Here is a 27,845-nt window from a genome sequence, read left to right as displayed (position 1 = left end):
TATTGTACACGTGATGACATCTTTATATACTTTGATCTCTAATAAGCATGTGTTTTGTACACATGCAATAAATTATGGAAATTTCACAACACACACTTGAAATATAGGTGATGATTGAGTGATGGGATGAATGTGTGTGTGGCCAGGTGGTGTGTGTGGATGCATTCTTGTCTGCATTTGTCATGGTGATCTGACAAGTTTGGAGGTTAATATTATGATGTTGCTATAGTATGCCAGGTCATGAATACTACCCCCAGCAAGCTTGATTAAAATTAATGACTCAGCTTATAGAGGCAATGAATATCATTAACAATAAATTAGCACATGTACCATCGATCGATAATTGCCGTGCTGTTCAGAGCAAGCATATCAGTTTACACTTTACATAAGTCATGCACCATCAAGCATCTAGTATGACGGTCATATAATACTAATGTCATTACGAGGGACAAGTTAGGTTATAATAACTCCACACACCTCATACCATATATTAATTGCTTTCTGGCTACTATGCGCTGATGTAATTAATTGCTATAATTGCTTTCTTTTGTTTTGTTGTGTGGTTGCTTGCTATGGGGCAGCTGTGCTTGCATGCCATGGCTACCAGCCAGAGCATGTACTTGTTGTGTGATTGTGGTCACTGTACACTAGAGGTAATTAATAGGATAGGCCAACCACTCAGCCATATGTAAACACACTCCCACACACTCCACACACACCCCTCACACACCCACACACACCCCACACCCCACACACACTAACCCTTTCACCCACATCCCTATACTGCAATACACTTCCCAATATAGTGCATGTATATCTACTGTTAGCTGGTACAATTCATTTTTCATGCCCAATTATCATGGCTAAATATGAATCTGGGCATGTGTTAGAAATTGATTATCAGTGTGCAGGGTTATTGGCACACAAGGTGATAGTACATTAGTTCACTCAAGGCAAAACAGTGACACACTGTGTTCTGTTTGTTGACATGCAGGGCAACAATTGATAAGCAAGGTGCCTAACCTGCACCACCAACTGTGTACGTGTGCAAAGAAGCTTATCAATGTTACTGTATTTCCTAGCATTATTTTTATTGCAGTTTCACTTTTTTTGTATACACTATAAAACTGTAGATTATGCACAAACAAGTGCTTCTAGACCACAAGTACATTATACTGTATTTGTGGTTGCTGTTAATGTTTGTCCCAGGGGATAAACCTACTTGAAAGCTGAAATGCTGATGTCATCATCATTTTTAATTGTAGGCTTCCTGTGTTGTGTTGAATCAACACTCCACAGCTAGTAGGTAATGTCCCTGGTGCTGGTGCTGGTGTCTCCATTGATAGTGTATGTTTTCATTCACATATCATCATACACACAGAGGAAATTTAATTTGTTTAGTAGATATTATAGAAACATGTCTACTCATAATTATAATACAGTTTGCATGCGAGGTGTCTACGAATTCGTCACAATACTAGCTTGTAAAAGCTTCACGTGCAATGCAGCTTTAATGAGTGGTAACTTTTACAGTGGACAGTCATTAGATTTCAACATATCATTAATCACGGATGTGCAGTCAATGCCAGTGTATATGTTACACAAATTTTGTCGAAAAAAAGAAGTACATTTGGACCTGGGTAAAAAATGACAATGGATACAAGAGCCAATTCACAGTAACACAAAAATAAGGGAGAATGAGATATGGCTAGTTATGTTCTGTCAATAATGATTCTTAATTAAACCTGTACTGGGATTACGTAGTCCAAGTGATTGTTTGCGAAGCCACCGTACACGTTGCTCACATACGAGTAAGCACTGTAGTGTTTTCTTGAGCTCTGCAACAGTGGGCTTAGATTTCTCGATGCTGCTAGCACATCTGGTCTGCATTTGACGGCCCTACTCACTGGTTTGACGGGTGAGGGCGAGGGCGATGAATACCAATCACTTTCGTTGGTGTTTGAAGGCTCCAAAGAGCAAATCGATCCATCTTCACCGAATCTGTATGAGACCTCATCTGGATCGACCCACATTGTAAATTCCTGTGGAAGATACTTGCTGATATTTGTCAGACCAGTGACTTTTGCTGCTGCCTCTACTATTGGATCCATCTTTGTGTTGATTCTGATGCATCTGTAGGCGCTGCCTTTGTTAGGATTAGACGCATCCCAGTGGTTCTCGAATCTTGCCAGCAACAGGTCTTCTAGTTTGTTTCGGAATACATCTGCGAATTGAAGGGGAAGACTTTTTTGTTGTAGCATTCGACAGAAGAACGCACAGGCACATTGCACTTCTGTCTTCATGATAGTCGTCTCAGCTACTTTTTTTTCTTTTTCCTTTTTCTCAATAAAGACTTGACAACACACACAATGAAGTTTTGCTCTTGTACAACTGTGATTTTATAGCACCAAGACTTTTGCCAAGGCAGCGATGACGCGTTAGCAACGGTTGGTCGAATCATAGATAGTAGAGGAAGGGGATTGTGAACGAGATCACGTGCGCTATAGATCATACATGAGAGCTGAGGTCTATCCGTGTTAGACCGCGAATTGGCTAATTTTGAGCGGGCTAAAGACTTTTCAGAGTTTTACTCTGTTCTAAAGGTAAGAAACGACTATCTAAGAGCTTTAATGTCAGTAGTAATCTATACTAACAATATTTTGAGCGTTTTAAGTAAAAAGATACTACTGTTGAGCTACAAGTTAGCTATGACTCACCATTTACCTGTTTTTAGCACTGTTTGGGGAGAATCTAGTTTCTGATACACTTTTAGAAGCTAGTAAGCACATTAGCTGTTTCCTTGACTTGAGCTTTAACAGGATAGCCCCTTTTTTTAATATGTAAGCTTTTTGTTGTTCTCCAGTGTTGTGAAATAGGTCGAATGGGGTGCCTTCTTTGTGTGGGGTGTCCTGATCTGACTGTTCACAATTGAAAGTTTTAGTGTGAATTTTCTGATTCTCTTAGCTTTACTCTATGAGAATAGCTATTACATAGTAGCTGTACTAACTCGAAAGAAGAATTTTGCCTCAATGAAAAAGTGTGAAAATGTCATGTTGCTCTTTTCCCACACAGGTGTGATTGTAACAATGGGCATGGGAAGTCAGAAATTGCGTTTTTTTCAGCGAAAGAAAAGCAAGAAGCAGCAGACATCCCCTGTCTGTTCTCATCAGCCTTTACCTGAGTCGACCAGCAACTCTTGAATCTCTCCACTTCTTGGTTGCCAAGTCAGTGTTGAATTAACTAATTGCCATCAAGAACGTGCTCACCATTGTCAAGCTTCCAAGAGTTGATGTCATCGTCACCTTGTGTGTTCAGTGCCAGCTCATTTGGAACTTGTCAGTACGTTCTGAATATACCCTTACACCCCCTCTATCAACTCATCACTCCAGTTCTTTCAACCTAAGTTACCTTCACCAGCGTGCTGTGCTATTTTAATTGAGATCCATCGATTCCCTAAACTTTTGTGATGAAAATCCTGGCCTTAAATGAATTTGTGAAAGCATCACTCTTCTACACTATATATATATTATAGTTGATCAGGTAAGTTCTGTCAAAAAATTGTTCACGAACCGTTACCCAAACACAGAAGACCGGACTCTGACAACACATTCTGACTCATATCGTTCATAATGTACGTGTAATCTTTACAATGTCATGGCTTGTCTGCAGTTCATAATAATGTTATATAGAATCTGATGATGAGTTGTCATGGATATTTTATATTGTATAATTGTAGAGCATGGACACATTTCCAGAGTAGAAAGAACCTACAAAAAAATAATTTCAAAACTAAAAGTTTGCATACACACATAGCTCAGAGTCCTACTTCCTTGATATGTCTTCACTAGCAGGAGGGCCCACAGAGGAGGCTGCAACCATACCCAGCAACACAGATCTATATACTTCCTGTCTACTTCCGGCCATTCTGCTAATGCTTCCGTCTAACACGGACAATCCCATGAAATTGAGTTCACGTGATCTCGTTCACAATCCCCTTCCTCTACTATCTATGGTCGAATCAGATTACAGGTCTGACGCTGAAAAGAATGTGATTAAGTTTGACGTCATAATTATGCAGAACTTAGGATGTGGTAATTGACCACAAAATCGGATGTGCGTTTTTGATTATTTGACCCTAAGTAAGTGGGCGTTTCTTTCAAAATCTGGTAAATGTCGAGGCTACTAGAATCTAAAATTGATCTATGAGTGCTGTGAGGGAGTACCAGTACATACGGTATTCATGATAATTCTTTGTGTCACACTAGTTTGGTTGCATTCTGTGGCAGGTTAGTATAATTGGCTACATGTATTAGCATTAATATTATGTTAAACAGCTGAAAAATAATTATAGTGCTGCATAAGCCTTACTATAATAAAAATAGTGCATACTTTTTATTGCATTAATTTATTCCATGCAGGAACATTGGACATGAGACATGGTGATGTACAGCTCCTGCATTGATGAAGAGCTATTCACTGTTTAGTAATGCCTGCTTGCACATGGTGTGCTCGTTCACCTGACAACCTCATGACTTATTGAGAACAAAGGACGATAGACGCGAATAATGCACCATACAACAAAGTTCCTTTTATAGAATGCCTACATGGCTTGGAATAACAACCATGTGCCGCTGCTGAAACTGTCGTATAAAAGAACCAAAGAAGTTCAGTACAAATATTTGTGAAAAAAATCAGAACTTCAGAACTTCTCTCTAAAATGAAGTGCTTTTCTACTCTGCTCATTTTGACTGCACTCTCTGCAACTGCTCTAGCACACAACAATGGGGCCATTCCAATCACGATCAATGGTCAAGATGTCACCAAATATGTCCTCTCTACAGACAACGACATGAACAACGTCAAGGTCTCCAACCGCACCATCACCCTCGTTGCAGGGGGCAGGGTCTATATCGGAAACTCAGCATCAGATAAACTCGATACTGCGTCGTATTACGATTTCGACCTTCAAGACACTACATCCCAAGGCAAACGACTCACCTTCAATGTGGACATGAGTGAAGTTGGTTGCAGCTGCAATGGAGCTCTGTACCTTGTTAGTATGCCTGCTTATAATTCAGCCCAACAGCCAGAGCCTGGGAAAGATGGATCCTATTACTGCGACGCTAATCAAGTTGGGGGCACCTACTGTCCTGAAATGGATGTTATGGAGGCTAACAAGTATGCAATGGCCTCTACTGCACACACGTGCAACTATGTGGCCCCTCACTATTACTCCACTTGCGATCGTGGAGGCTGTGGTACTAATGTTCTAGACGACCACAAGGATGAGTTTGGACCAGGGAAGAAGATCGACACAAACAAGCCATTCACCGTTTCTGTCACTTTCATGAAAGGTGGTGATAATAAATTGTCGTCTATTGAAAACAAATTCGAACAAGGCGGTCAGAGCATCACGTTCAACGCATGCAATTCCGATTACCTGCAGTGGATGGGATATAGTCTACCAGGTATCGTCATGACAATGAGCCTGTGGGGGACCCCTGCTGGAGGCATGTCCTGGTTGGACGGCAAGTCTGGTTGTCAGGGAGGATGTAACCTGCCAGGATCTAGAGTCTCCTTTTCAAATATTCGCATTGACAATGTGTAGTTAACTGAATCCTAGAGTGTAATATGCCTATGATTATATTATTGCCATGCATATAATTATATAAATAGTCTGTTGAGATGCATAATTATGGCACTATCAGTTGTGATTACTAAAATAAAGTCAATAATTATAAGAGAAAATTAAACCTATATAGCGCTGTCTAGGTCTACTTCAGCCACTCTCTGTAATAACAGATCACTCTAATACCTCATGCATTCGATCATTATTACGACCACTGTTGGTCTCCCGTATGCATAAATAATTACTACCATTGGGTGTTTATTACAATTGCCAACACACACAGCAGAATAATTGATTGATTGACGCAATAATTATAATTATTATGTAAGAGAGCAGATTATAGCGGACAGATTCTAATTACAGAAGAAGACGGTAAATTAAAATTCTCCGTATTATACAAAGATAATAATAATTGAGCTAGAAGAATGTTCCTATAGAGCTACGAGTGTACTAGAGGTTGTTTGCTAGTGGCAGAATGAGGGAACCATTTCAAGTAGCGAGACTCCTCGATGTACTTGGCTGTCACCAGTCTACCTGCACAGGGAACAAAAATATAATGCGTAAAACACATACAGCAAAAAATTGACATGCAAACATTCTGAGAACAGAGAAAGTAGAAAGTCGATCAGCAAAGAAGCCGTAGTCTTATGGCTTTTGGTATGTTCCACAATCATAATTCTAGCTTTCTACTTTAGTGACCCTTTTCCATTATTCCTGGTACGGGATCACTACAGTTATAAATACATGTATACCAAAGGCTGCGTGTAGCTAACTATTGCAGCCAACGTGCGAAGCTTTTGCTCGACAACTAAGCTTCAACATCAAAACCTGCCACTACTTAACTTAACACACTCAAGTGGGATCTAACACTTAAAGAGTTCATAGTTCAGCCGTGTAAGCAGCATAGGGTACTAGTAGGTAAAGGTCAGCTCACCATTGTACCAGCCACCATGCAAGGTTCGGTACGCTTTATTGGCTGACTGTATACTGTCCATCTTCAGGTACACACAACCCTGCACATGAGGAAACAAAATAATAGTAAAAAAAAAGTACTGTAATTTCACAGATCATGTAGCTCATAATTAGAAAATGCTCAGAATAAAATTAATGATCATTGATAACTCACAAAGGTTGACTTTCTGTCCACATAGATGTGCATCACTGGTCCCTGTGGAGAGCACCGTTTCAGTACTGAGTTCTCTATTCGTTTAGCTTGCTCATCATCCATCCTGTGTACGTGTGTGTGTTTGCCATCAACCTTTTTGTCAAAATCAGCCCCAAAAAATTTTATTAAAAGAACTAACTTCACAAGCTATCAGAACATCATTAAACCGTTGAAATTGGACCGTCCACAACCCAAGTTATGGATGTTCAAAGATCACGGATGGTACATTTTGTAGTTACATGCACTGTACAATTATTGGGTACATCTAACATTGCTACATTGTACGTAACCTTCTACGTTTATACAGATTTAATATCATAATTATGGATGGTCATAATTATTAATCTGGAAGAGCATACTCTGGGCTGCCTGAATACACTCTAAACTACACTACGACCCTAACACTAACCTGACGGTGTCGAACATATTCTTGAGTCTGATATAAGGTGATGGGATGCCTACTGGTGGAGCTACCTTGTCCCCATTTTGAGCCCCATAGTGATCAATAGCCGTCCATCGAGACCACTCTTTGCCAGGCCCACTGTCCGGAGTATTGGGGGCTGCCGCTGTTTCCATGGGAACTGACGAAGGCTCCTCTGTCTTTGGAGGGTCCTCTTGTATCCACCTCCATGATAAGAGATCTTCCCCAGCAATTCGGCAGTTTTCAACACGTACTCGACTCTCGTTTTTTGATATCCACTCAACTGCTTTATTCCATACACTTTTTTTCCGTATCCTGGGGTCAAAGGGCAAAGGTTAATCACTGTGCTTGTAAATACCTAGATCCACTCATTAATTTGATTATGCTCGTTCACATATCACAGAAGTTGCTTAGGATCAGTACAAGCACACACACACACAACGTACACCCACACCACACCCACCCACGTACCTCTCGGAGGGGGGTATGAGAGTGTCCCTGACGTGTACGATGGCCAGGTAGGGGAGGAGGTCCTTCTCACGAGAGCTCGTATTGTAGTGACGTTTAAGCAGGTCTATCAGTGTGTGTGTGTGTGTGTGTGTGGGGGGGGGGGGTGAGGGGGGGAACAAAACTTAAGACAAAGCAAAAACTGTTCATTTATGACCTACATAATTATAATGATCGACTTCCATAAGAGATACTGGAATTGTTATGTTTTACGATTGGACACACACTAGAAAAAATACATATGCATATATACAAACGAACCCATTATCCTTTCCACCATCATATAGACGTGCTTCTTCTCTTGTTCTCTACCAACCATGTACCATCCCACCACGCCCACTAAGAAGGCCACACCCACCCCTACCAGGACTAGTAGGCGCAGGACAGGCCATAACGAGCCCAGAGCAAGGGAGAGACGACATCGCCAGGTCATGTGAGGGAGGATGGACTCGAGGATATCAGAGTTATTGGGGAAGTTCCAGCGTGTCTTGTTGTTACCATCTTTGTCCAGCCACCTGAGAAGAGAGGACGGAAATGACGATCAGAGTATACAAATAGTAATTGAATTTTCAATTGCATTTAGAAATCGTATTGATCAGTATAGAGCAGTACTCACTATTGTTCCAATGTTTCAAATAGTTGTATGCAATACAGTGTATACACACAAGACAACAAGTTGGATTTTTGAGGCCACATGGTTGCTGTTGCTAACATATTGCTGTCTTATTCGGAGGACATAATTATAGAGGGTGACCTGCTTATAAGGTGACCACAATAGATAGAATTTACACTTTCATTGACTGTATACAGTTGGTGAGGCTTGATATCTGGCACTTTGAGTCAGAGGAGGTCCGACATGTGTGCACGAATCACTACAAGTTCAGTGTATTGTGGCCTGGACATTATCACGTGACCGCAATGAATATGCGGTGATTCGTGCACGCATGTCGGACCTCCTCTGACTTCGAGTGCTCTGAATAGCAATACCAGAAACATGGAGCAGGGGGCTAGCATTAGTAACAAACAACCACCATGTAGTCGAATACCGTATAGCGGGTAATTTTCGTGGGGTAAAATATTCGTTATTTTCGTGGGCAGGCTGACCTCCACGAAATTTTAACATAGGCGTGGCTTATTGGAACGTAGGAATGCCGTGCAGCCACGAGACTAAACGAAATTTTTACTCACAAAAACTACCGTTTCTCGAGTTGAACGAATTTTTTACCCCATGAAACTTACCCGCTATACGGTACGAAAACATTTACAGCTTGACATACCTGATCCCCCAGTGTGGGTTGTACAGAGTCAGGTACATAGTGTTCTTCAGTACAGCGCTGTTAATCTCATACTCTTCCATTGATAACTGCTGACTCAGCTCATGTAGGGTGGTGTTCCTAGAGGTCGCGACCCCACAGTCATGGCCACCAGCTCTTGTTTGGAGTAATTCCTTCATCTTGATCGCTAGGGCCAGAGGTAGCGGGAGCTGATAGGACTCGATACATAGCTGTGTGTGTACGTGGTGAGCGTGTGTGAGGTGTGGTGTGTGTGTACGTAGTGTGGGTGTGTGTGTGTGAAGGGGTTAAGGTGTCGGTGTGTGGGGGGGTGTTGAAAAGCTACCAATAAATATAACGGTAACAGTGTACGTACAAGTACATGTACATGTAAGGTGAGAATGATCCATTTAATTGCACAGTGTTTAAGTGTTTGTGTGTGTAAACAGACTTGTACTCACCTCGTCGGAGGGGCAGTGCAGAAGATTGTCTCTCTCTGCACAGGAAATGAGGGCAATGTTACACACACACGCATCATAACTGCCACAACATGTCTACTAAAGACACACACACCATAAAAATAATCTTAAGTGAGCATTCCGTTTGAGCTAGTATACGTTGCAGTTGACACAATTCCACCCACACACACACACACCCACACACCCACGCATGCACACACACACCCACACCCACACACACACACTATATAGCCTCCTGTACAGGGCCTCTTCCTTCGATGAAGGAGGTTAGGCTGCATATAAAATTATGCTAGTACTAACAAAGGCTAATTTTCAGTTGCCTATACAAGTAGCTACTTGAAGCAAACAACACATACCACAGAGACAACAGCTGGTGTTGTACACAAGCAAGGAAGATAATGAAATTAGCAAGTATGCAGGGAAAAATGCCTTCCAAGATTTAATTAATTACGAGTGATTTTTCAGCCTCCATGATTAATTAAGTGACTTAGTTGACTAGCTATACATTTCCCACAAGCCCCCCCCCCCTCCGAGATGGCTGCAGACAGAGAGACTAAGCCCCCCCCTCCCGAGATGGCTGCAGACAGAGAGACTAAGCCAACAAGGTGTGGTGGACTGAGGTATGTATACCCACTGTGACTGCTCAAGCAGAACGTGCTTATAAGGACATTGCAAAATTTTAATGCTGTGTCGAAGGTAAACAAAATCTGAGAGATTTGACATTTTTAAGGTAGATTCTACTGGTTGTCCAGGGCAACTAACAAGATGATCTCATAAACCAGAACTGACTGATAGGCAACTTTTCCAAGAAAAATGTAATTAATTAAATTTTTCAGTGAAATCATTTTATGGCAATAATGCTAGGAAATTAATGGTTTAGCTATATAGGTGTGTATACTATCTGAAGTCAGAAATGGGTTAGTAGTCATGACAGGGAAGGTAAGCTTTATAGCGTATATAATTTCAGCAACGATGATTAAGAATTAATGTACCATTTCTGTAAGTGTGGTCACCTGTGTTAGCAGACCACCCTCTATAATACAGCCAGATTAATGGACCCCAAAGTCTCCATAGCATGTGTTTGGACCTGTGTTAGCAGGCCACCCTCTATAATACAGCCAGATTAATGGACCCCAAAGTCTCCATAGCATGTGTTTGGACCTGTGTTAGCAGGCCACCCTCTATAATACAGCCAGGTTAATGGACCCCAAAGTCTCCATAGCATGTGTTTGGACCTGTGTTAGCAGACCACCCTCTATAATACAGCCAGGTTAATGGGCCCCAAAGTCTCCATAGCATGTGTTTGGACCTGTGTTAGCAGGCCACCCTCTATAATACAGCCAGATTAATGGACCCCAAAGTCTCCATAGCATGTGTTTGGACCTGTGTTAGCAGGCCACCCTCTATAATACAGCCAGGTTAATGGACCCCAAAGTCTCCATAGCATGTGTTTGGACCTGTGTTAGCAGACCACCCTCTATAATACAGCCAGGTTAATGGGCCCCAAAGTCTCCATAGCATGTGTTTGGACCTGTGTTAGCAGGCCACCCTCTATAATACAGCCAGGTTAATGGGCCCCAAAGTCTCTCCATAGCATGTGTTTGAACCTGTGTTAGCAGGCCACCCTCTATAATACAGCCAGATTAATGGACCCCAAAGTCTCCATAGCATGTGTTTGGACCTGTGTTAGCAGGCCACCCTCTATAATACAGCCAGGTTAATGGACCCCAAAGTCTCCATAGCATGTGTTTGGACCTGTGTTAGCAGGCCACCCTCTATAATACAGCCAGATTAATGGACCCCAAAGTCTCCATAGCATGTGTTTGGACCTGTGTTAGCAGGCCACCCTCTATAATACAGCCAGGTTAATGGACCCCAAAGTCTCCATAGCATGTGTTTGGACCTGTGTTAGCAGACCACCCTCTATAATACAGCCAGGTTAATGGGCCCCAAAGTCTCCATAGCATGTGTTTGGACCTGTGTTAGCAGGCCACCCTCTATAATACAGCCAGGTTAATGGGCCCCAAAGTCTCTCCATAGCATGTGTTTGAACCTGTGTTAGCAGGCCACCCTCTATAATACAGCCAGGTTAATGGGCCCCAAAGTCTCTCCATAGCATGTGTTTGGACCTGTGTTAGCAGGCCACCCTCTATAATACAGCCAGGTTAATGGACCCCAAAGTCTCCATAGCATGTGTTTGGACCTGTGTTAGCAGGCCACCCTCTATAATACAGCCAGGTTAATGGACCCCAAAGTCTCCATAGCATGTGTTTGGACCTGTGTTAGCAGACCACCCTCTATAATACAGCCAGGTTAATGGACCCCAAAGTCTCCATAGCATATGTTTGGACCTGTGTTAGCAGGCCACCCTCTATAATACAGCCAGGTTAATGGGCCCCAAAGTCTCCATAGCATGTGTTTGTACCTGTGTTAGCAAGGCCACCCTCTATAATACAGCCACTGTTGTGTACCCGAGGGCCACGCAGAGGAGGTCTGACACGAGTACCTCGATTAGGCTGAAATTGAGTTAATTAGTCACATGCAACAATGACTTTACTGTTGAATTTTGCACGTGACCAAGCCTAATCGAAGTACTCGTGTTGTCGGACCTCCTCTGAGGGCCACCACTATATAGACACTGATGCTCATTGCTATCAGCTACTCAATACACAACACACAGACACACAACCCCATACCTGATGCAACACAGACACACAACCCCATACCTGATGCAACACAGACACACAACCCCATACCTGATGCAACACAGACACACAACCCCATACCTGATGCAACACAGACACACAACCCCATACCTGATGCAACACAGACACACAACCCCATACCTGATGCAACACAGACACACAACCCCATACCTGATGCAACACAGCAGATGAACTTTAGAGATAATTATTAACTGGAAACTTATAAAGTTACACAATAACTGTAACTCTAGAAGGTGGACATTTCCCAGTGAAAGCTAACATCAAATCTCGTACAGAATACGCACTAAATATTCCCTCCACAAATTCTCCATTAAATCTATAATAAGTTTGACTCCACCACACGTTACATGTATATGGTAAAATGACTAAATTTCTTCCCACAAAACCCCATTTAGGTTTTTTTTACAGTAATGGGTCAATTAAGTGAATTTATAAAAATGCACAGTCTAGACACAGCACCTCCAACAAAAGGACTCTACACGCACAAATAAATGATTGTGTGCAAACTCTTACTATACAAATTGCAAAAAACTGACGAACTCAATTCACATTCAATTTCCATTGTGTATAAGTATATACAACCACTCACGGCTATTCATTGCTCCTAGCTGTACCAACCCTCGGAACACCACGGCACATAGCAAACCAAGGGCCAGGCCCATAAGACTCATTTTAATCACACCGGCCTTCCCGATCCATTCCTCGTACTTCCGCAATAGACCCACGAAACCAAAACCCCTCTTATGAACTTTGACCCTTGGATCTGACGAGCGTTCTCTCGATAAATAGTCTCTGTCGAAATCTAGTAGTGAAACGGTCGAGTGTGAGTTGGCCATTCTACGGCTTGGGGATTTCTTGATTGAGTTTCTTTTGTGTTTCTTGTCTGAGTGCGAGTATCCGATGTCCTCATCGCTTGAGAACAAGTAGGGCTCTTGTGGGACATCACGTCTGTACATCATGTGACTGAGGTGTCGTCAAGTCTATAGATTATAGGCAGAAGTTTCAAAACAGTGTCTATAAGCTTACAGGTATAATAATAGTTCACATTAAACTGTAACTACATGAGCATGGTGCTTGAATAATCTATAAACTAGCTCTATATAAGCACCTTTGCTTACAACAGTCGTAGCAGCGCTTGTCCTTTGCCTTTAGCGATCAGTGGCGTCAGTGTGGCTCTCCCTGCTCAAGTGTTGAATAGTTGCAAGGTTGCCAGACATGTGTCTGCTACTGCGAGGTCGCGACAGCAATTTGCAGTAAATTGTAATTATATTCATATCAACCAATGTTGTCTGGAAATTCCAAGAATGTACATTATTATGAAGTGGAAAAATTAAATGCCAACAAAAAAGGATGATTATAGTTATTCTGTAGTGTTGGTAAAGTTCTGATACATGTATAAAGTTAATAAGTGTCACCAAATGTTGCCCCAAACTTCAGTAGAGTCTTTTTTCGTACCTGCAGAAACAGAAAACAAACGTCAACAAAAAGCCAATGATTTATATAATACAAAATTCCAAAATAAATTAATAGGCAAAGAAATTCAGTTTTTGAAACCAGTACTGTAACAGTGTAGATCACAGTTTATTAGCTGGCCAGTTCCAAAAATGTTAGCATTAGACACAAGGACCTAGCCTTCCCAAACATCCCACTCGTTGGACCACATACCAACTTATAATCATAGCAACGACCTAGGCACTTCAAGCCTAGACAGTCATGAATCATATTATGCCAATACAATAAGTGATGACATTGCACTCACGAGTGAAGGCCGTGTACGCCTCCCTCCAGAATGGCAGAGTTGGTCCTCTTCTCAAACCGAAGCTCTCCGCTATACATATTTGAGCGTAGTGCTGTGAGACTGAGAGCACCCACGTCCTGACAGCTGTGCTGGACACCTGCACACCAGAGAGAGAGAGAGAGAGAGGGAGGGAGGGAGAGAGAGAGGGAGGGAGAGTATCAAAGACAGTTTGCATAATTATGACCAACAAGACACACACACACACACACACACACACACACACACACACACACACACACACACACACACTCACTTGCACGTGTAACTTGTTTTGTTTAACTACAAACACTGTTAGTGAAAATAAAACTAGACATGCATGATTACAAAACACACAACACATGGGCTTGTAAATTTCTAGCCCTCTTAAAATAATTATAAGATGGAGAAAACTACCTACTAAAGAAGCTACATTGTACAGTGTACTAGCTGGTATAAAACATACAAGCCATGCAGATTCTGCCAGCCCTGGTCACCTGATATGAGGTAAGGAGCAAACTGGAAGATGGATCCCTTGTCCACCACGCTGCCGGACACTCCCTGTGCCACCTTGGTCTTCTCCCCCACGCTGAAGTAACGCTGCTGAGACCCACTCTTCTCCATGGCACTCAGAGACCCCATCCCTAGGGGAGGGGGGTCCAGTTATACACAGAACTATGGAGTGGTTTCTTCAAGACAATTTCAAAGCAGAAAGTTCTAATATCCCACTCAATATAATTACAGCTAAACTGCACATTCAGCAGTCCTACATACACTGTACCTCTGTATTTCTTCAGTCTGACTCCGTCCTGGAAGTAGTACTGTCCCGGTGCTTCAGTAGTTCCGGCCAGGAGCGAGCCCATCATCACCGTGGACGCACCTACAAGAGGGGGGGGGGAGGGGGGTTAGATTATTCTGGACTAATTTTCTTGACTCTCTATCTAAATAGACACGTAAATGCACAGCAGTTAAAATTGCCGTCACCAATCGTTGATCTAAACACACCATATTGTAACTCTATCAAAGGGCTACAAAACGCATTTTTTAGTTGTGAAATCGGACAATCCATACTCAAGCTATGGGCACTCAAAGTTACCTCAAAAACAAACTACTAACTATGCAGTGCATTTGTTTTCCTCTCACCCAGTGCTAGGGCCTTGACAATGTGTCCCGTGTTTTGTATCCCTCCATCAGCGATCACTGGCACACTGAACCTGCGAGCATACTCCGCCACCTTGTACACTGCAGTAGCCTGAGGCCTCCCCACTGCCAGCACCTCCTGTGGGTGTGTGGTGGGCGGTGTGTGTGTGGTGTGTGTGTGGGGGGGGTTAATTAAGTAAGGGAACTGTGGTCTGTTAAGAAGCCCTACATACAGTGTCAGCATGTGTCAGTATGTGTCAGCATGTAAGGTATCACACTACACAACCTATAGTCTAGCTGTATACACACACACCACACAATATAATTAAATTAACCATTGAAAGCTGAATTTTCAAAGACTTTCGCTAATAGACATGTTGACAGTGCACCAGGTTGTACTGCATGTACACCTGTGACTGAAGATCAGACAATCCCAACTAGAGTTGTGGGTAATCAAAGTTAGTCTATCAAAACAAGTTCATTGGGGAACATCACGAAAGCAAAATTGAAAGATGTTGGGCCTGAAAGCAATCGTGACATAGAGCTATATGTATGAAAAAGATGTATTTAACAGAACATTCACTAGGTTGAGCATGTATGGCCTATAGCTGTCTATAGTTCTGAGGAGAAGAGGTTACTAACTGTCCCCTACCTGAGTGATGCAGATGGAACCAACTCCCATCCCAACTCTTAGCCCATCCACTCCAGCATCAATCAGGTTCTTGGCTTGTTGGGCTGTCACCACATTGCCACCGATCACCTGAAGGTCTGGGTACCTCTGCTTGCTGTACTTGATCATGTCTAGTTGAAACACTGAGTTGCCTTGAGAAGAGTCCTGGAACATGAATAACTATAATTATACAAATTCATCAAGTATCTGTGTCTATTGTGGTCACCCTATTAGCAGGTCACCATCTTACATGTATAATACAGCCAGGTTAATGGACTCCAAGTATTTGAACCTGTGTTGACCAGGCCACCTCTTCATTACAGCCACTAGTCTGGCCCTAACATGTATATGCAGACAGGTTTAACTATGTCTAAAATACAAGTACAGTTACACGTACACAAGTACTGCAACAGCTAAGATACTGACAAACTCAGCCCACACACAACACTAGTATTTACCAGGACAACCACATCCAAGCCAGCATTGACCAGAGCCTCCAGCCGAGGCTTGTCCTCCTCCCTCGTGCCAATGGCCGCCCCCACTATCAGCTGCTTCTTCTCGTCCTTTGATGCCCAGGGATAGTTGCGTGACTTCTTCAGATCAGTACGAGATATGAGGGCAACAAGTTCGTCTCTCTCATTGACAATAGGGAGTTTTCCTGCAATTAGAAGAGTGAAATATCGAAACGTATTTGTGATCGGAAATTTAACCTTTTTTGTTTGATTGAAGTATTTCGTTAGCTTCCTCCAGAGTGCATCCATAGTGAGCCACCACCAGGTCATCCCGAGGTGTCATCAGCTGTGTGGGTGTGTGTGTGTGTGAGTGGTGTGGGTGTGTGTGTGAGTGGTGTGGGGTGTGTGTGTACAGAGGAGGTCTTAATTAGAAACATACCAGTTGTTAAGAAAATGCTTGTTTACAAGTATCATAATTCCTTTTTAAGCTGTGACCTTGCCCGAACATCAACACATTGCGGGGTCAATGGGGTCAGTAAATAGCACTTATGAATGTCAACACTTGAGGAATATTCACAACCCCAAACCTCAGCATGAATCACATCAACCATTGCACTTTCATAAAAAACAATTTTTGGCAAACTCAAAACAAGCATACTAGGTAAACACAATTCATTAACTCACGTCGTGGAGTGGTCTACTCAGTGATTCATCACCGAGGAAATCCACGTCACGTGATGTTACAATTCCCTTGAGAGCAGCGCCTAGTCGACCAGTCTCTAGGGGGGGGGTCAAGAAATGAGAGTATCAATATTGGTTTCAATTACAGAAATATTATGTTTAGCAGCAAGCCTCATTTGGGTAGGGTTATGGTGGCCTGGCATTGAAATTGCTTGAAAAGTACAACTGTACTAGTATGATTGTATTTAGTCAATAATTGTGTTATTTATAGGGCATACAGTAAACTAGCTAATAATTATAGCATTTACCTGTGATGGGTATGCCTGAGAATCCAGACTGTTTCTTGACATCACGGAGGTCACGCAGTGTGTTGTCTGGACTGAGGCAGATGGGGTCCAGGATAAACCCTTGCTTGTATTTCTGAGGGAGGGGGGAGTTAGTACTAATATGTAGATAAAGTGAGACATACTTGTATGTACATGCTGTTGTTCAAGTACATAAAAAAGCTCTTTCTATGTGTACAATTGAATAAGATTTACGTGTACATGTGTGATATGTGATGGACGTACCTTGACCTTCCTGACTTCATCTGCTTGTGCATCCACTGAGCAGTTGTGATGGATGATCCCAATACCACCACACAACTAGAGAGAGAGGGAGAGAGAGAGGCTACATCAACTTAATACACTCGCAGCAATAATCATGCATGGCAGCTTACTGACACATTTAGCAGAGCACTCAATAATGGGGAACAAAGAGGGAGACAAAGAGGGAGACAAAGAGGGAGACAAAGAGGGAGACAAAGAGGGAGACAAAGAGGGAATAATTATTACGTTCGGTATCTTATTACAACCGTGGTACATGTATAATTATATATAACAGTGAGTACCGCTAGTCCAATGGCCATGTTAGACTCTGTGACTGTGTCCATGGGACTGCTAACAAACGGTGTCCTCAGTGTGATCTTACGAGTGAGGGCAGACTTCAGGTCCTGTGTGAGGAACACAATTACATAGCAATCTTATCCTATGGCTGTGAGGGCACACACACATACACTGAGCGTACTGAGTGGCCATTCCTACCATATTGAAACAGCCCCAACCCTCAACAACAATCAACAATGTAAGGGAAGGATTGCTGCTCAAGGTGTTGATTGCAGACACACAATGTACATACGTGACTGTATGATAACCGTGTGTGGTTGTTTTCAAACATTATAGACACATAGTTAGTCACTTACCACTTCATCAGAGGTGAAGTCAATGAAACCAGGTAGCATCACAAAGTCACTGTGTGTGTGAGTGTGTGTGTGTGTGTGTGTGTGTGTGTGTGTGTGTGTGTGTGTGTGTGTGTGTGTGTGTGTGTGTGTGTGTGTGTGTGTGTGTGTGTGTGGGGGGGGGGGGAGTATTAAGAGGTGTGCATGACTGGGAGTGAACACAATGTTGCTTGGATACAATTACACAATAACTTGAGCTCACCTAAGACACGTACACACATGTATACGACATGTATAACATAAAATCTCGTAAGAACTACATGCAAAATAATCAACTCACAAGTAGTTGACTAATAATTCATAAGTATACTTTAAATAATGCAAAACTATTTTACGGAATGCTAAGAGTCTACATGCACGTATAATTTATGTATATAAATACAAGAATTCTTTATATATAAAGGTTATATAATTACGTACTTGTAAGTGAGGCCCTCAAAGGAGCCAAACAGAGTGGAGCCAGTTAGTCCATCCTCAGGTACATAAGTAGTCCCTCCAGATATCAGATACTCTGCCATGTTGATGTCCACTGGGTCTCTTATGGAGTACCTCTGAGGTCTCTTCTTGGTCTGCTGCACCGGGCCTTGAGGTTCGTACAGAAGAGTTTCATGTGATGACATTGTATTAACAGGGGAATGATGTAGCTCTACAAACGTTCTATACAATTATACAAATGCAGAACAATAAGTTTTGTGAGCTACAACAAGTACGTACTTTACAAGCCAAGCACGTGGACGTGTCAAAAGGATACGCCCTGAAGCCATACATCGATACAAATACTAACACTGAGCTTACACAAACATTGTTAAAGTCTCACCTAACTGGGTATAAAGCTGGGCAAAGGAACTCATTTAGTTAGAGGCACCTACGGTAACTAGCTAGCTATAGATGCTTTGAGTTTAGCGGTCATTCACACTTAGCGTAGCCTTGGATACAAGCACATACAGAGCAGATTGGTTACCAGCCCCTCCCCCCTTTCTGCAACCAAAGTGTTAGAGACCAAACATTCAAGTGTTAATTAAAAGTATTCAAACTACAAAAGGGGGCAAATCTTACAAGAGTGAAAATAGTATAAGTGCTATAATACAGTATAAAGTGAAGAGTGCAATGTTCAATTCTTAGTACGCTGGGTCCAGAAATGGTCTCTCCTGTCACGAGCTTTCCTGAGCACATCAGACGCAATAGAGCAGCTTGACAGACTAAGAGAAGCTAATGAAATCTCGTCCGAGTCTCGAACCCGTGTCTCCGCTTGAGGTGGCAGTCTTGTCATGAAGTGAGGTGCTTGTGCTGGTTGTTGGCTTGTGTACGGTAAAGTACTCGAGACAGAGACTTGAGGTTTCTTAAAAGTAGATAATCCACCGGAAGCCAGATTCGAAGTTAAGCCACTCTGTACTCTACTAGTACGCAGAGAAGTGGTCCCAGCATTTGCAATAGCGGAAGGTGGCCTCAAATTTGCTCCACAGATATTGCAGCCTGAGTTGTTAGTTGGTCTAACTCCCTCAACACGATGCGAATAAGGCTTCGGCATTGTCTTTCTAGTAGCACTTTTTGGTTGAGATCGGGTCTTGAAATCGAGTTTTCGTACTGACGTAGGCTTGGATGTAGTCACCGGTATGCAACGTGTGTGATAGGGTGAGCTTGAACTTGGTACACTTAGTGGAGGCTGGGTAACAGAACTTGTTACCCTGGGCGGTATATCATCATCATCATCCTGATCAGATGCCTGTGAAGATGAACCTTCATTGACTTGCACATACTTGTTTCTTGTTTTCTTAGGCACTGGATTTTTCGGAGCAGAGCTTTTCATATCACGTCGAAACATGGGTGAAACAAGCGGATGAGGGAGAATCAAATCGGGCGCTTTCTTAGGAGATATGAAGAGACCTCCGGCCACAGGGGTGGTGCGATCAAGATGGTGCCTTTGATAATCTGAAGTAGATTTTTGGATAACAGGGGTCTGTATTCGACCGGTGTCTGATTCCTGTGGTACAGGTATGTGATGTATTGACTCAGCCTCAGAACTGTCCTCCTCAATATCGTGTACTTGTGAGCTACTGCCATTGTGTACTTGCATACTACCACGAGGTCTGGAGGCCCAAACAGTGGGTTCAGCGTCGGTGGGTGCTTGTTTGGCCCTGACAGTGGGTCCAGCGGTAGTGGGTGCTTGTTTGGCCCTGACAGTGGGTCCAGCGGTAGTGGGTGGTTGTTTGGCCTTGACAGTGGGTCCAGTGTCGGTGGGTACATGTTTGGGTGGGGATCTAGAGTCACTGTGATGATGGGGACAATCGGAGAAAGTGCAGCTAACAGAATCAGAGGGAGTGGGAGATGAGGAGTCAGAATATTCAGTGATTGTGCTTGAGGGAGGATTATTATCGATGAGGTCTTGACGCGTTAGTGGTAGCAGACGACGAATAGTGACACCTTCGGCACGTTTCTTGTATCTCTCAGCTTTTTCCCGAAGCTCAACTAACTGCAGTGTGTGTGTGTGTGTGTGTGTTGTGTGTGGGGGGGAAAAAGAAGATTATAGTGACCATAATTTTGATACCGTATAGCGAGTTATTTTCGTATGGTAGACATTTTTGTATATTAATTTTATTGCAGATCATCATAATTTATGAATATTAAATTATTCTACTGTACATCAATAGTTTTACGTCATATCCTGAGCTGTACGAAATGCAAAATATTTAAATGCGTAGTTCATATGAAAATTTGCACCAACGAAAATTACCCACTATACAGAATATGTTATTGGACAACGATGAATGACCAGTCCATTACCACCCGCCCACTCACTATTTACAAGCATTTTAATCACATAATTGGACTATACAGATTGAAAGCCTGTGAATACATACAATGACATACAAATGCACGATTCACCACCACGAAGTCTGCAGGAAGAGAAGTGCCTCTCACCTGATTGTGCCAGGAGAAGATGGTGATGGGTAGTGGGTCTTCAGTCTGCTCCTCTCCATCAGCCAGGGGGCTCATCTGCATGAACAAAAAACACACACAACATAGTTTATGTAACAGGAGATTCTCGAGAAAGCAAAATCCACTATAAAAATAAAATTGCAGCAATGGCCAGACAAAGCTTGTGGCTAGAAGCAACAATTATTTTGATATTGTTCAAGTGAGTGGCAAGCTTTGGGCACTACACACATTGTACAGCATTACAATGGAGGTCACAATGCCCTATACTAGCTGCAGCCACTAGTCTACCCCACACCACCACCACTGATAGCCAGGTGTGCTGCATCACTACTGTGGGCTAGTGGGAAGCCAATGTACCACCCAGGGGGGGAAGAAACCCTACTAGGACACACAGTAAACTGCTGAGGGGGACACAATCTCTAGTGCCAGCAAAAACTGATCCAAAATTGAGTCTATTAACTGCCAACTAGCAGCTACATTCTATATTACGAAAACTTTGCAGAGCAAGTGCCTGTATCAATTTTGCATTATAAGTTCACATTCACACATAAAGATAAAGGTATCCAAAGATAGAACAAGATTAATCTAAGCTGCACAACAGTAAGAGCTAGACTCACTCTAGGTCCACAGGGGGAGGTGTAGTTGGCTCTGTAGTCTGTCGTCCAGTCGCTTGTTGGTAGGCTAGAGGCCGGAGTGCTGATGGGGAGAGGGGAGTGCTTAAGGAGACGAGGGTCAGAGGGGTCAGTGAGGACACGAGGCACGCCGGCAATCAGTGAACCATCTGTGTGTGTGTGTGTGTGTGTGTGTGAGTGTGGGTGTGTGTGTGTGTGTGTGTGTGTGTGTATGTGTGTGTGTGTGTGTGTGTGTGCGGGAGGTAAGTAGTTTAAATTTCAATCTCAAGTATGTGATAGACCAAAATACTAGGGAATAACAAACCACACACTTGAAGCATATAAGTGGCTAAAACATACAAACACACAAAGTACACAATCAATAGACACATTAGCTAGCATGTGGACAGTAGCTATTATTATAGCAATATCACTCTCACCAGATTTCGCTTTATTTTTCTCGGCTTTCTTTGCATTAGATTTCCCAAACTGCCTCTGGTATTCAGTAACGAAGTGTCGGATCATCTTCTTGTGAGCATTTTTAGCAATTTGAGCCTTTCTCTCTGATTGCTTAGACATCAAGTCCTGGACAAACTGCTTCTGCTTTTGACCGTGTACATTATACTTGTCGGCTTTCTTTGGTGATCGTTTCTTCTTCCGATTAAATTGTCTGTGTGTGTTAGTGGGAACTTCTTGAAGTGTAATAACCTCTTCACTTGATTCACTTTGAACTTGTCTTGATTGATGCTCATCTTCACGATCCTGGCATTCATGGCACACTGCTTGCGATGACTCTCTATTGCTAGAGCGTATGGTTGTTGGATACTTGCTGCTATGGTGGGTATGCTGGTTATTCAGTAATGGCGTCTCTGGAGGGGCGGGCTCATGCCATTGGAACTGTGTCTGGTACTCAGTTGGTACACCAATGAAGGGACGACGCCATCCAGCCTTGAACCTTAGACTCTTGATCTGAAAATGTACGAATAAAAGTTTGAGCTTAACATACCATTTAGATGTACAGATGTAGGTGCAGAACGCTTTTAATGAATAAACGTTCCAAACTCTAAATTATAGGCCAGTGTACTACAATTCTGTCTACACATCCAACCACCCCCTCCTCCACACACACAGCCACCACCCCCACACACATCACACACACTACCACCCCCTCCTCCATACACACCACACACACAGCCACCACCCCCACACACACTACCACCCCCTCCTCCACACACACCACACACACACACGTGTGTACCTCTTGGTTAGAGTTCCCTTGGTCATCACCACCCTCCGTGAGGAACGTCACTCTATTCTCGCCATGCAACGCTTTCTTCTTCAAACCCACGGGAGGCTCTTGTGTGATCCCCTGTTTGGCGGAGGAGATTCCGGCAGGGACGGGTGGACTTGAGGGGTGGGGGGAGGTGACAAAGGGACGATATGTCCGAGTGTACTCTGTCTCAATCTACAGAGGAAGGCGACCAAATTAAACAGTAATTACTGTGTACACAACATGAATTACAAGTACTAATGTATAATCAGATAGTGGCCTTATTAGAATGGGTACTGTGTACGGTATACAGCCAAGACAACGAATCTATTTGCTTACACAAGTTTATTTCTTATGTTTCTGTGATACAGTAGGTGATAATTAATTTCTTTGTCACCATAAACTCACTGGCATGATTATTCTTCTCCTTTAGGCTCCTTTATCAAAGGCTTTGATGTTGATCTTGGAGCTTCACTGCTGCACTGCACTGAAGTTCAAAGTGGTTTTCAAGTTTTGACAACTACAAGACCGCCATGTACATGTACAAACTTTTGAATTTCACACGCTACTATGGCAACCCTACAGTTACCAGTCCGATATTGCTTTAATATAACGGAATAAATGTGTTACAATAGAGAAAACTCGGGCTGGGATTGGCTTTCCGATGGGTGTGTCATGTAGCAGCGCAAGCGCTGATAGCTCAGTCAGCAATCACGGGGTAGCTTATGCAAGCGCAAATAAATAGCCCCTCTTTCAGTGACAAGGTCGAGTGTTTTGAAGTCCAAGAGGCTACACTAAAGCTTGAGTGCAACGGATTACTTACTGTTGACGAAGAATCAAGCTTACCAGAGAAGATTTCTGCAAAGAAAAGCTCCCAAAAGTATTGCAAAAGCCAAATAGATCACTGGGTCATTTACATAGGAAGTCTGAAGTTTCACTGAAGTATACAATATCTGTGGAAAGCTGTGCTATCTACCATGTGAGAGTCTGTCTGTTACTGCACACGCACATGTGGACATGTTGGGGTTCACCTTTAACAATCTCTTGCATCTGTCAGAAGATCATACCATAAAAAATCCACCCCATTGATTTGTGTGGCAGATAACGGTACTACTGTACATACTGAAGAGACCACACTGCCCACAATTGGATTCTAACCCGGTGTACACATAATGTGGGGATTGTACTATAAAATGGAGTTTCACACAAATTCTACCTACCTGGGATTAAACTTCTATTCAATGCACTGTATGTAATATTTACCCTGTTTTATTGTGTTTGCCCCATAGACCCTGAGTTATTGCGTAAGGCAAAAAGGATTCCACAAGTCACTTACTAACGAGTATTGAAACCCTGAGACACTGTGCAAGATCGACACTTGATAAAAGTCGTGTCAATTGTGAGAAGTATAAAATTTACACCTAAGGAAGAGAAAGAAAGTTGTTGTGGAGAGTTGATTGAAAGTGAAGTCAATTGTTGTTTTAAGTGCGTACGAAATCTGAACAATCTGCTATGTTATGATAATCAGTGTTGTGTGGATACAAGAAACTTTTGAGATATCTATGCTACTGTGTATGAATTATAGTGATAATGAAACGAAGAGAGCACATGTCAAGTGAGTCCCAAAGACGAATAGTTCGACGAAAATTCCATCGATCACTGTCACCGGTGGATCTAGAAAGTCAACGCCTCAAACAATTGAGAGAGGAGAAAGAAATGTACAAATACAGTCAGAGAAGCCAAAATGACTATCCTATGGAACACCAGCGTCCAAAAAGTTCTTCTGATATGAATACGGATGGAAAAGGGACCAAGGCCAGTGGATACAATGATCGCCAGCACGCTGAGTACTCATCCCCTCACTATCATGAGAAGGAGAGTAGAAGCAGAGACGTTCATATTCCGTCAGGGCACAGGGATTCAGGTCACATGACCTCTCCGTCCAATCAGCAGCTCTCTGGTGTACCTGGCTCATCGGAGGCTTTTGATTATTCTCTACGAGTTGGAAATATTAACTACTCATTGAACGACAATCAAGTGAGGTCTAACCTATTTAGGGAGTTTAAAAGATTTGGATACGTGAACATCAAGGTGATTGGCTACGGAAAAGAACGACATGCTTACATCAATTTCAACAGGGCGGCTGACGCGAAAGCAGCCTGTGAAGGAATGCAAACGTTTACTTTACATGGACGTCAATTGGATGTAGGATGGTCCCGTTTGACTTTGAACCGTTTTCCAGATTTGTTAACTCAGAAATTTCATGAACCACGTGGAAGCAAAAAGAAACATGAGGAAGAAGCATTTGGAAAATATCCTGCGAATGATCGAGAACAGTATCCATCTTCTACCTCCTCAAAAACAGTCAGGGATATATCATATCGGAACAACTCAAGCAGTTCGTCTCGAGGCCCACGTCCACCAGTCGATAAACCAGTGACTGTAATGGACCCTAATGCAACTAGGACTCTATTTGTTGGAAACCTGGAAATGGACATCACTGAGAGAGAATTACGGGACATTTTCAGTCCCTATGGTCGGATTGAAAGTGTGGATGTCAAGACTACTCGTACCACTGCGTATTCTTTTGTCAAGTTTGTCACAATTAGTGATGCTATAAATGCGAAAAACGAGCTTCACGGTCGTCAGTACGGAGAATTGAGACTCAGTATTGGATTTGGGAAAGGAACACCAGCAGCTAAAGTGTGGATTGGAAATCTCACTTGTCACGCCGACGTGTCTGAAATACGGAAGGAACTGGATCGTTTTGGACTCATTCGAAGAGTGGATTATGTGAACGATGACAACCATTGTTTTGTGCATTTCGATGGTCTAGATGCGGCCGAGGCAGCTGTTGCCTCTCTGAGAAACTACCGATTTAAGCGGACGAACAAACCACTTCGAATTGACCTTATGCAGCACCTACCTCATCGGGACTTGACTACTCATAGTGGAGCAAACTTTGATAACCTACGAGTGGAAGTGAGCAACTATGATGCCGGACGAAGGAGTAGTAGAAGTGATGATGGCGGCAGTCGTTACAGATCCCGTGCTGCTGAGTTTCACAAAGAGTCTGCAATGCGTGACAACTACAAGCCGAGGGAACGAGGGGGTGGACGTATTATGAGCGAGGGGAGCACCAATTCCCCTCAATACACAACCGAGAAGTTTCGTCATTCCACCTTCAATCGTAAGTATGAACTTTTAATTTCTTATAAAGCTAATATACATGTACAAGTGCTATGAGCCCCCTTTTTTAGCCTTAATTATTTCAACCTCCAAATTTCCCCATTTTTCACTTTTCCAACACTCCATGTTTATTACCCGGTGTGCGTGGGCGGCCGCGGGTATAGTAGTCGTTTGGTTTGTTGAAATGGTAATTTGTAAAGCTATACAAGTGCCTCTTTTGTTGCCGTATTTCAACCCTTAACTTCCCAATTTTTCCTGCACTCAATGTATTTTATCTTGTCACTGATAGGTAAGAGGGAGCGCTCTCCACACATGCACAACGACAAGGGACCCGACTACAACGGTAGTGGCGGTGGCGACTCACGTCCCAAAAGAGCTAAAAACGGATTTGATGCGTACGAGTATAACAAGATGTACAAGCGTGGTGATAAACCACCTCCTCAGCAAAGAGGTCATTCTAGACCGGACAATACCGAGGGAGGGAGCCGCAGAGAAATGGACACTCGTGACATAAAATCACCCAGAGAAGAATCTAATCACCACAAAAATGACGAACAAGATGAAACCAAGTCCGTTCACAGCGGAGGCTCTGATGTACCCCCACCACCCCCACCCACTATACCCATAGAGACGTATGACACAGCTCTTAATCTGAGCTCATCTGAAGTAACAGCTGAAGGTTCAAAGATAATAAAAGCTGAGTCAGCAGAAACACTGGGAGATTTGGCAAAACTATACCCAATGGCCTGGCGAGGGAATCTTGTTTTGAAGAACACTGGTTTTCCGACACGAATGCATCTGATTGGTGGAGACCCTGCCGTCGTAGAAATGTTAGTGAGGTGTCGCGAAGGAAAGGAAGACGCCAGTTCACTACGTATCACTCAACGATTGCGATTGGAACCACCTCGTTTGGATGAAGTCAACAAACGAATGGCTAGCGCTGGTCCGAGTGGCCACTGCATTCTTATCGCACTCCCTGGCCCCACCCCGAGTCAATCATCGTCGCCCGATCACTCTAGCAACGGACTGGACTCTAACAGCCAATTCCCCAACATGCAGTTACGACCCCTAAGAAGTCTAGTGAGCTATCTCAAACAAAAAGAGGCGGCCGGAATAGTTGCTCTTAATGCCCCAGGCGATCGAAATATTGGAGATATGAGCGATTTATCGGACAAAGACAATATTGGTGTTCTACATGCGTTCCCCCCGTGTGAATTTTCGCACAGTCAGCTTCTCAAGGTGGTACCCAACCTTGGGCCAGAGCCGGCCAAAGAGGACCATATTGTTGTTTTGCTCGTGAAAGGAACTGTTTGAAAGAGAGAGAGACTTTGTGTGACAATCGGTGGAACACATTGCTGACTTTTTGTATGGAGTGTATATATATAAAATATTAATTATAGCTGACTTATTGTTATACCTTTTCTATTATAGTTAGCACACAATATAATGAGAACATGTATCAATTGTTTTTCTTTACAATGTCATGTAATTCAATTGTGTGTGTGTGTCACTAATTGGTTCTATTGTCTCTTTGTGTAGTTATTAGATTATCATGACCTTACAGAATGTGCATGGGATGCATTAATTAACACTTATTTATGTGGGCATGAAAATAATTTTGGAATGGGAGTGGCTACAATTTGCTGC

The 27,845-nt window shown here is 42.9% G+C and overlaps 5 protein-coding genes and 1 long non-coding RNA gene across 9 annotated transcripts; 2 read left to right on the top strand and 4 right to left on the bottom strand.

The window, feature by feature from the left end:
• Positions 1–2,197: 2,197 nt before the first annotated feature.
• Positions 2,198–4,006, bottom strand: LOC135345015 (uncharacterized). The gene is made up of 2 exons (XR_010397611.1): positions 3,827–4,006; positions 2,198–3,767 (listed from the first exon to the last, which is right to left on the bottom strand). It is a non-coding gene; the product is annotated as an uncharacterized LOC135345015 (long non-coding RNA).
• A 613-nt stretch (positions 4,007–4,619) lies between these two features.
• Positions 4,620–5,709, top strand: LOC135345011 (uncharacterized). Its single transcript, XM_064542329.1, has one exon. It carries the CDS (start codon positions 4,718–4,720, stop codon positions 5,606–5,608), a length of 891 nt encoding a protein of 296 aa, XP_064398399.1. The 5' UTR covers positions 4,620–4,717; the 3' UTR covers positions 5,609–5,709.
• Positions 5,710–5,905: 196 nt separating this feature from the next.
• On the bottom strand, positions 5,906–13,462 carry LOC135345008 (inner nuclear membrane protein Man1-like). 2 transcript variants are annotated; one of them, XM_064542325.1, is made up of 10 exons: positions 13,307–13,462; positions 12,788–13,178; positions 9,455–9,489; positions 9,000–9,226; positions 7,984–8,237; positions 7,687–7,789; positions 7,204–7,530; positions 6,756–6,858; positions 6,564–6,642; positions 5,906–6,163 (listed from the first exon to the last, which is right to left on the bottom strand). In XM_064542325.1, exons 2-10 carry the CDS (start codon positions 13,155–13,157, stop codon positions 6,069–6,071), a joined length of 1,593 nt encoding a protein of 530 aa, XP_064398395.1. In that variant the 5' UTR covers positions 13,158–13,178; positions 13,307–13,462; the 3' UTR covers positions 5,906–6,068. The 2 variants fall into 2 exon arrangements, with proteins under 2 accessions (XP_064398395.1, XP_064398396.1); XM_064542326.1 differs by having other exon boundaries at positions 13,317–13,447.
• Positions 13,457–19,154, bottom strand: LOC135345007 (inosine-5'-monophosphate dehydrogenase 1-like). Of its 3 annotated transcripts, none has more exons than XM_064542323.1 (15): positions 19,009–19,154; positions 18,612–18,774; positions 18,156–18,204; positions 17,805–17,906; positions 17,485–17,559; positions 17,224–17,335; positions 16,919–17,013; positions 16,493–16,580; positions 16,241–16,440; positions 15,765–15,947; positions 15,116–15,251; positions 14,754–14,852; positions 14,470–14,616; positions 13,958–14,093; positions 13,457–13,653 (listed from the first exon to the last, which is right to left on the bottom strand). In XM_064542323.1, exons 1-15 carry the CDS (start codon positions 19,040–19,042, stop codon positions 13,632–13,634), a joined length of 1,641 nt encoding a protein of 546 aa, XP_064398393.1. In that variant the 5' UTR covers positions 19,043–19,154; the 3' UTR covers positions 13,457–13,631. The 3 variants fall into 3 exon arrangements, with proteins under 3 accessions (XP_064398393.1, XP_064398394.1, XP_064398391.1); XM_064542324.1 differs by having other exon boundaries at positions 18,906–19,021; XM_064542321.1 differs by lacking the exon at positions 19,009–19,154 and having other exon boundaries at positions 18,612–18,897.
• Positions 19,155–19,197: 43 nt separating this feature from the next.
• LOC135345507 (mucin-2-like) lies at positions 19,198–23,586 on the bottom strand. The gene is made up of 6 exons (XM_064542923.1): positions 23,418–23,586; positions 22,998–23,204; positions 22,180–22,708; positions 21,746–21,909; positions 21,111–21,185; positions 19,198–20,661 (listed from the first exon to the last, which is right to left on the bottom strand). Exons 1-6 carry the CDS (start codon positions 23,421–23,423, stop codon positions 19,303–19,305), a joined length of 2,340 nt encoding a protein of 779 aa, XP_064398993.1. The 5' UTR covers positions 23,424–23,586; the 3' UTR covers positions 19,198–19,302.
• Positions 23,587–23,696: 110 nt separating this feature from the next.
• LOC135345034 (RNA-binding protein 15-like) lies at positions 23,697–27,726 on the top strand. Its single transcript, XM_064542356.1, has 3 exons — positions 23,697–23,988; positions 24,299–26,199; positions 26,488–27,726. The coding sequence occupies exons 2-3, from the start codon at positions 24,600–24,602 to the stop codon at positions 27,510–27,512; spliced, it is 2,625 nt and encodes an 874-aa protein (XP_064398426.1). The 5' UTR covers positions 23,697–23,988; positions 24,299–24,599; the 3' UTR covers positions 27,513–27,726.
• The last annotated feature ends 119 nt before the right edge of the window (positions 27,727–27,845 follow it).

The sequence above is a fragment of the Halichondria panicea genome, chromosome 12 (genome assembly GCF_963675165.1).
Source record: "Halichondria panicea chromosome 12, odHalPani1.1, whole genome shotgun sequence".
NCBI lineage: Eukaryota > Metazoa > Porifera > Demospongiae > Suberitida > Halichondriidae > Halichondria > Halichondria panicea.
The sequence above is the reverse complement of the archived record's forward strand: the minus strand, read 5'-3'. Positions and strand labels throughout refer to the sequence as shown.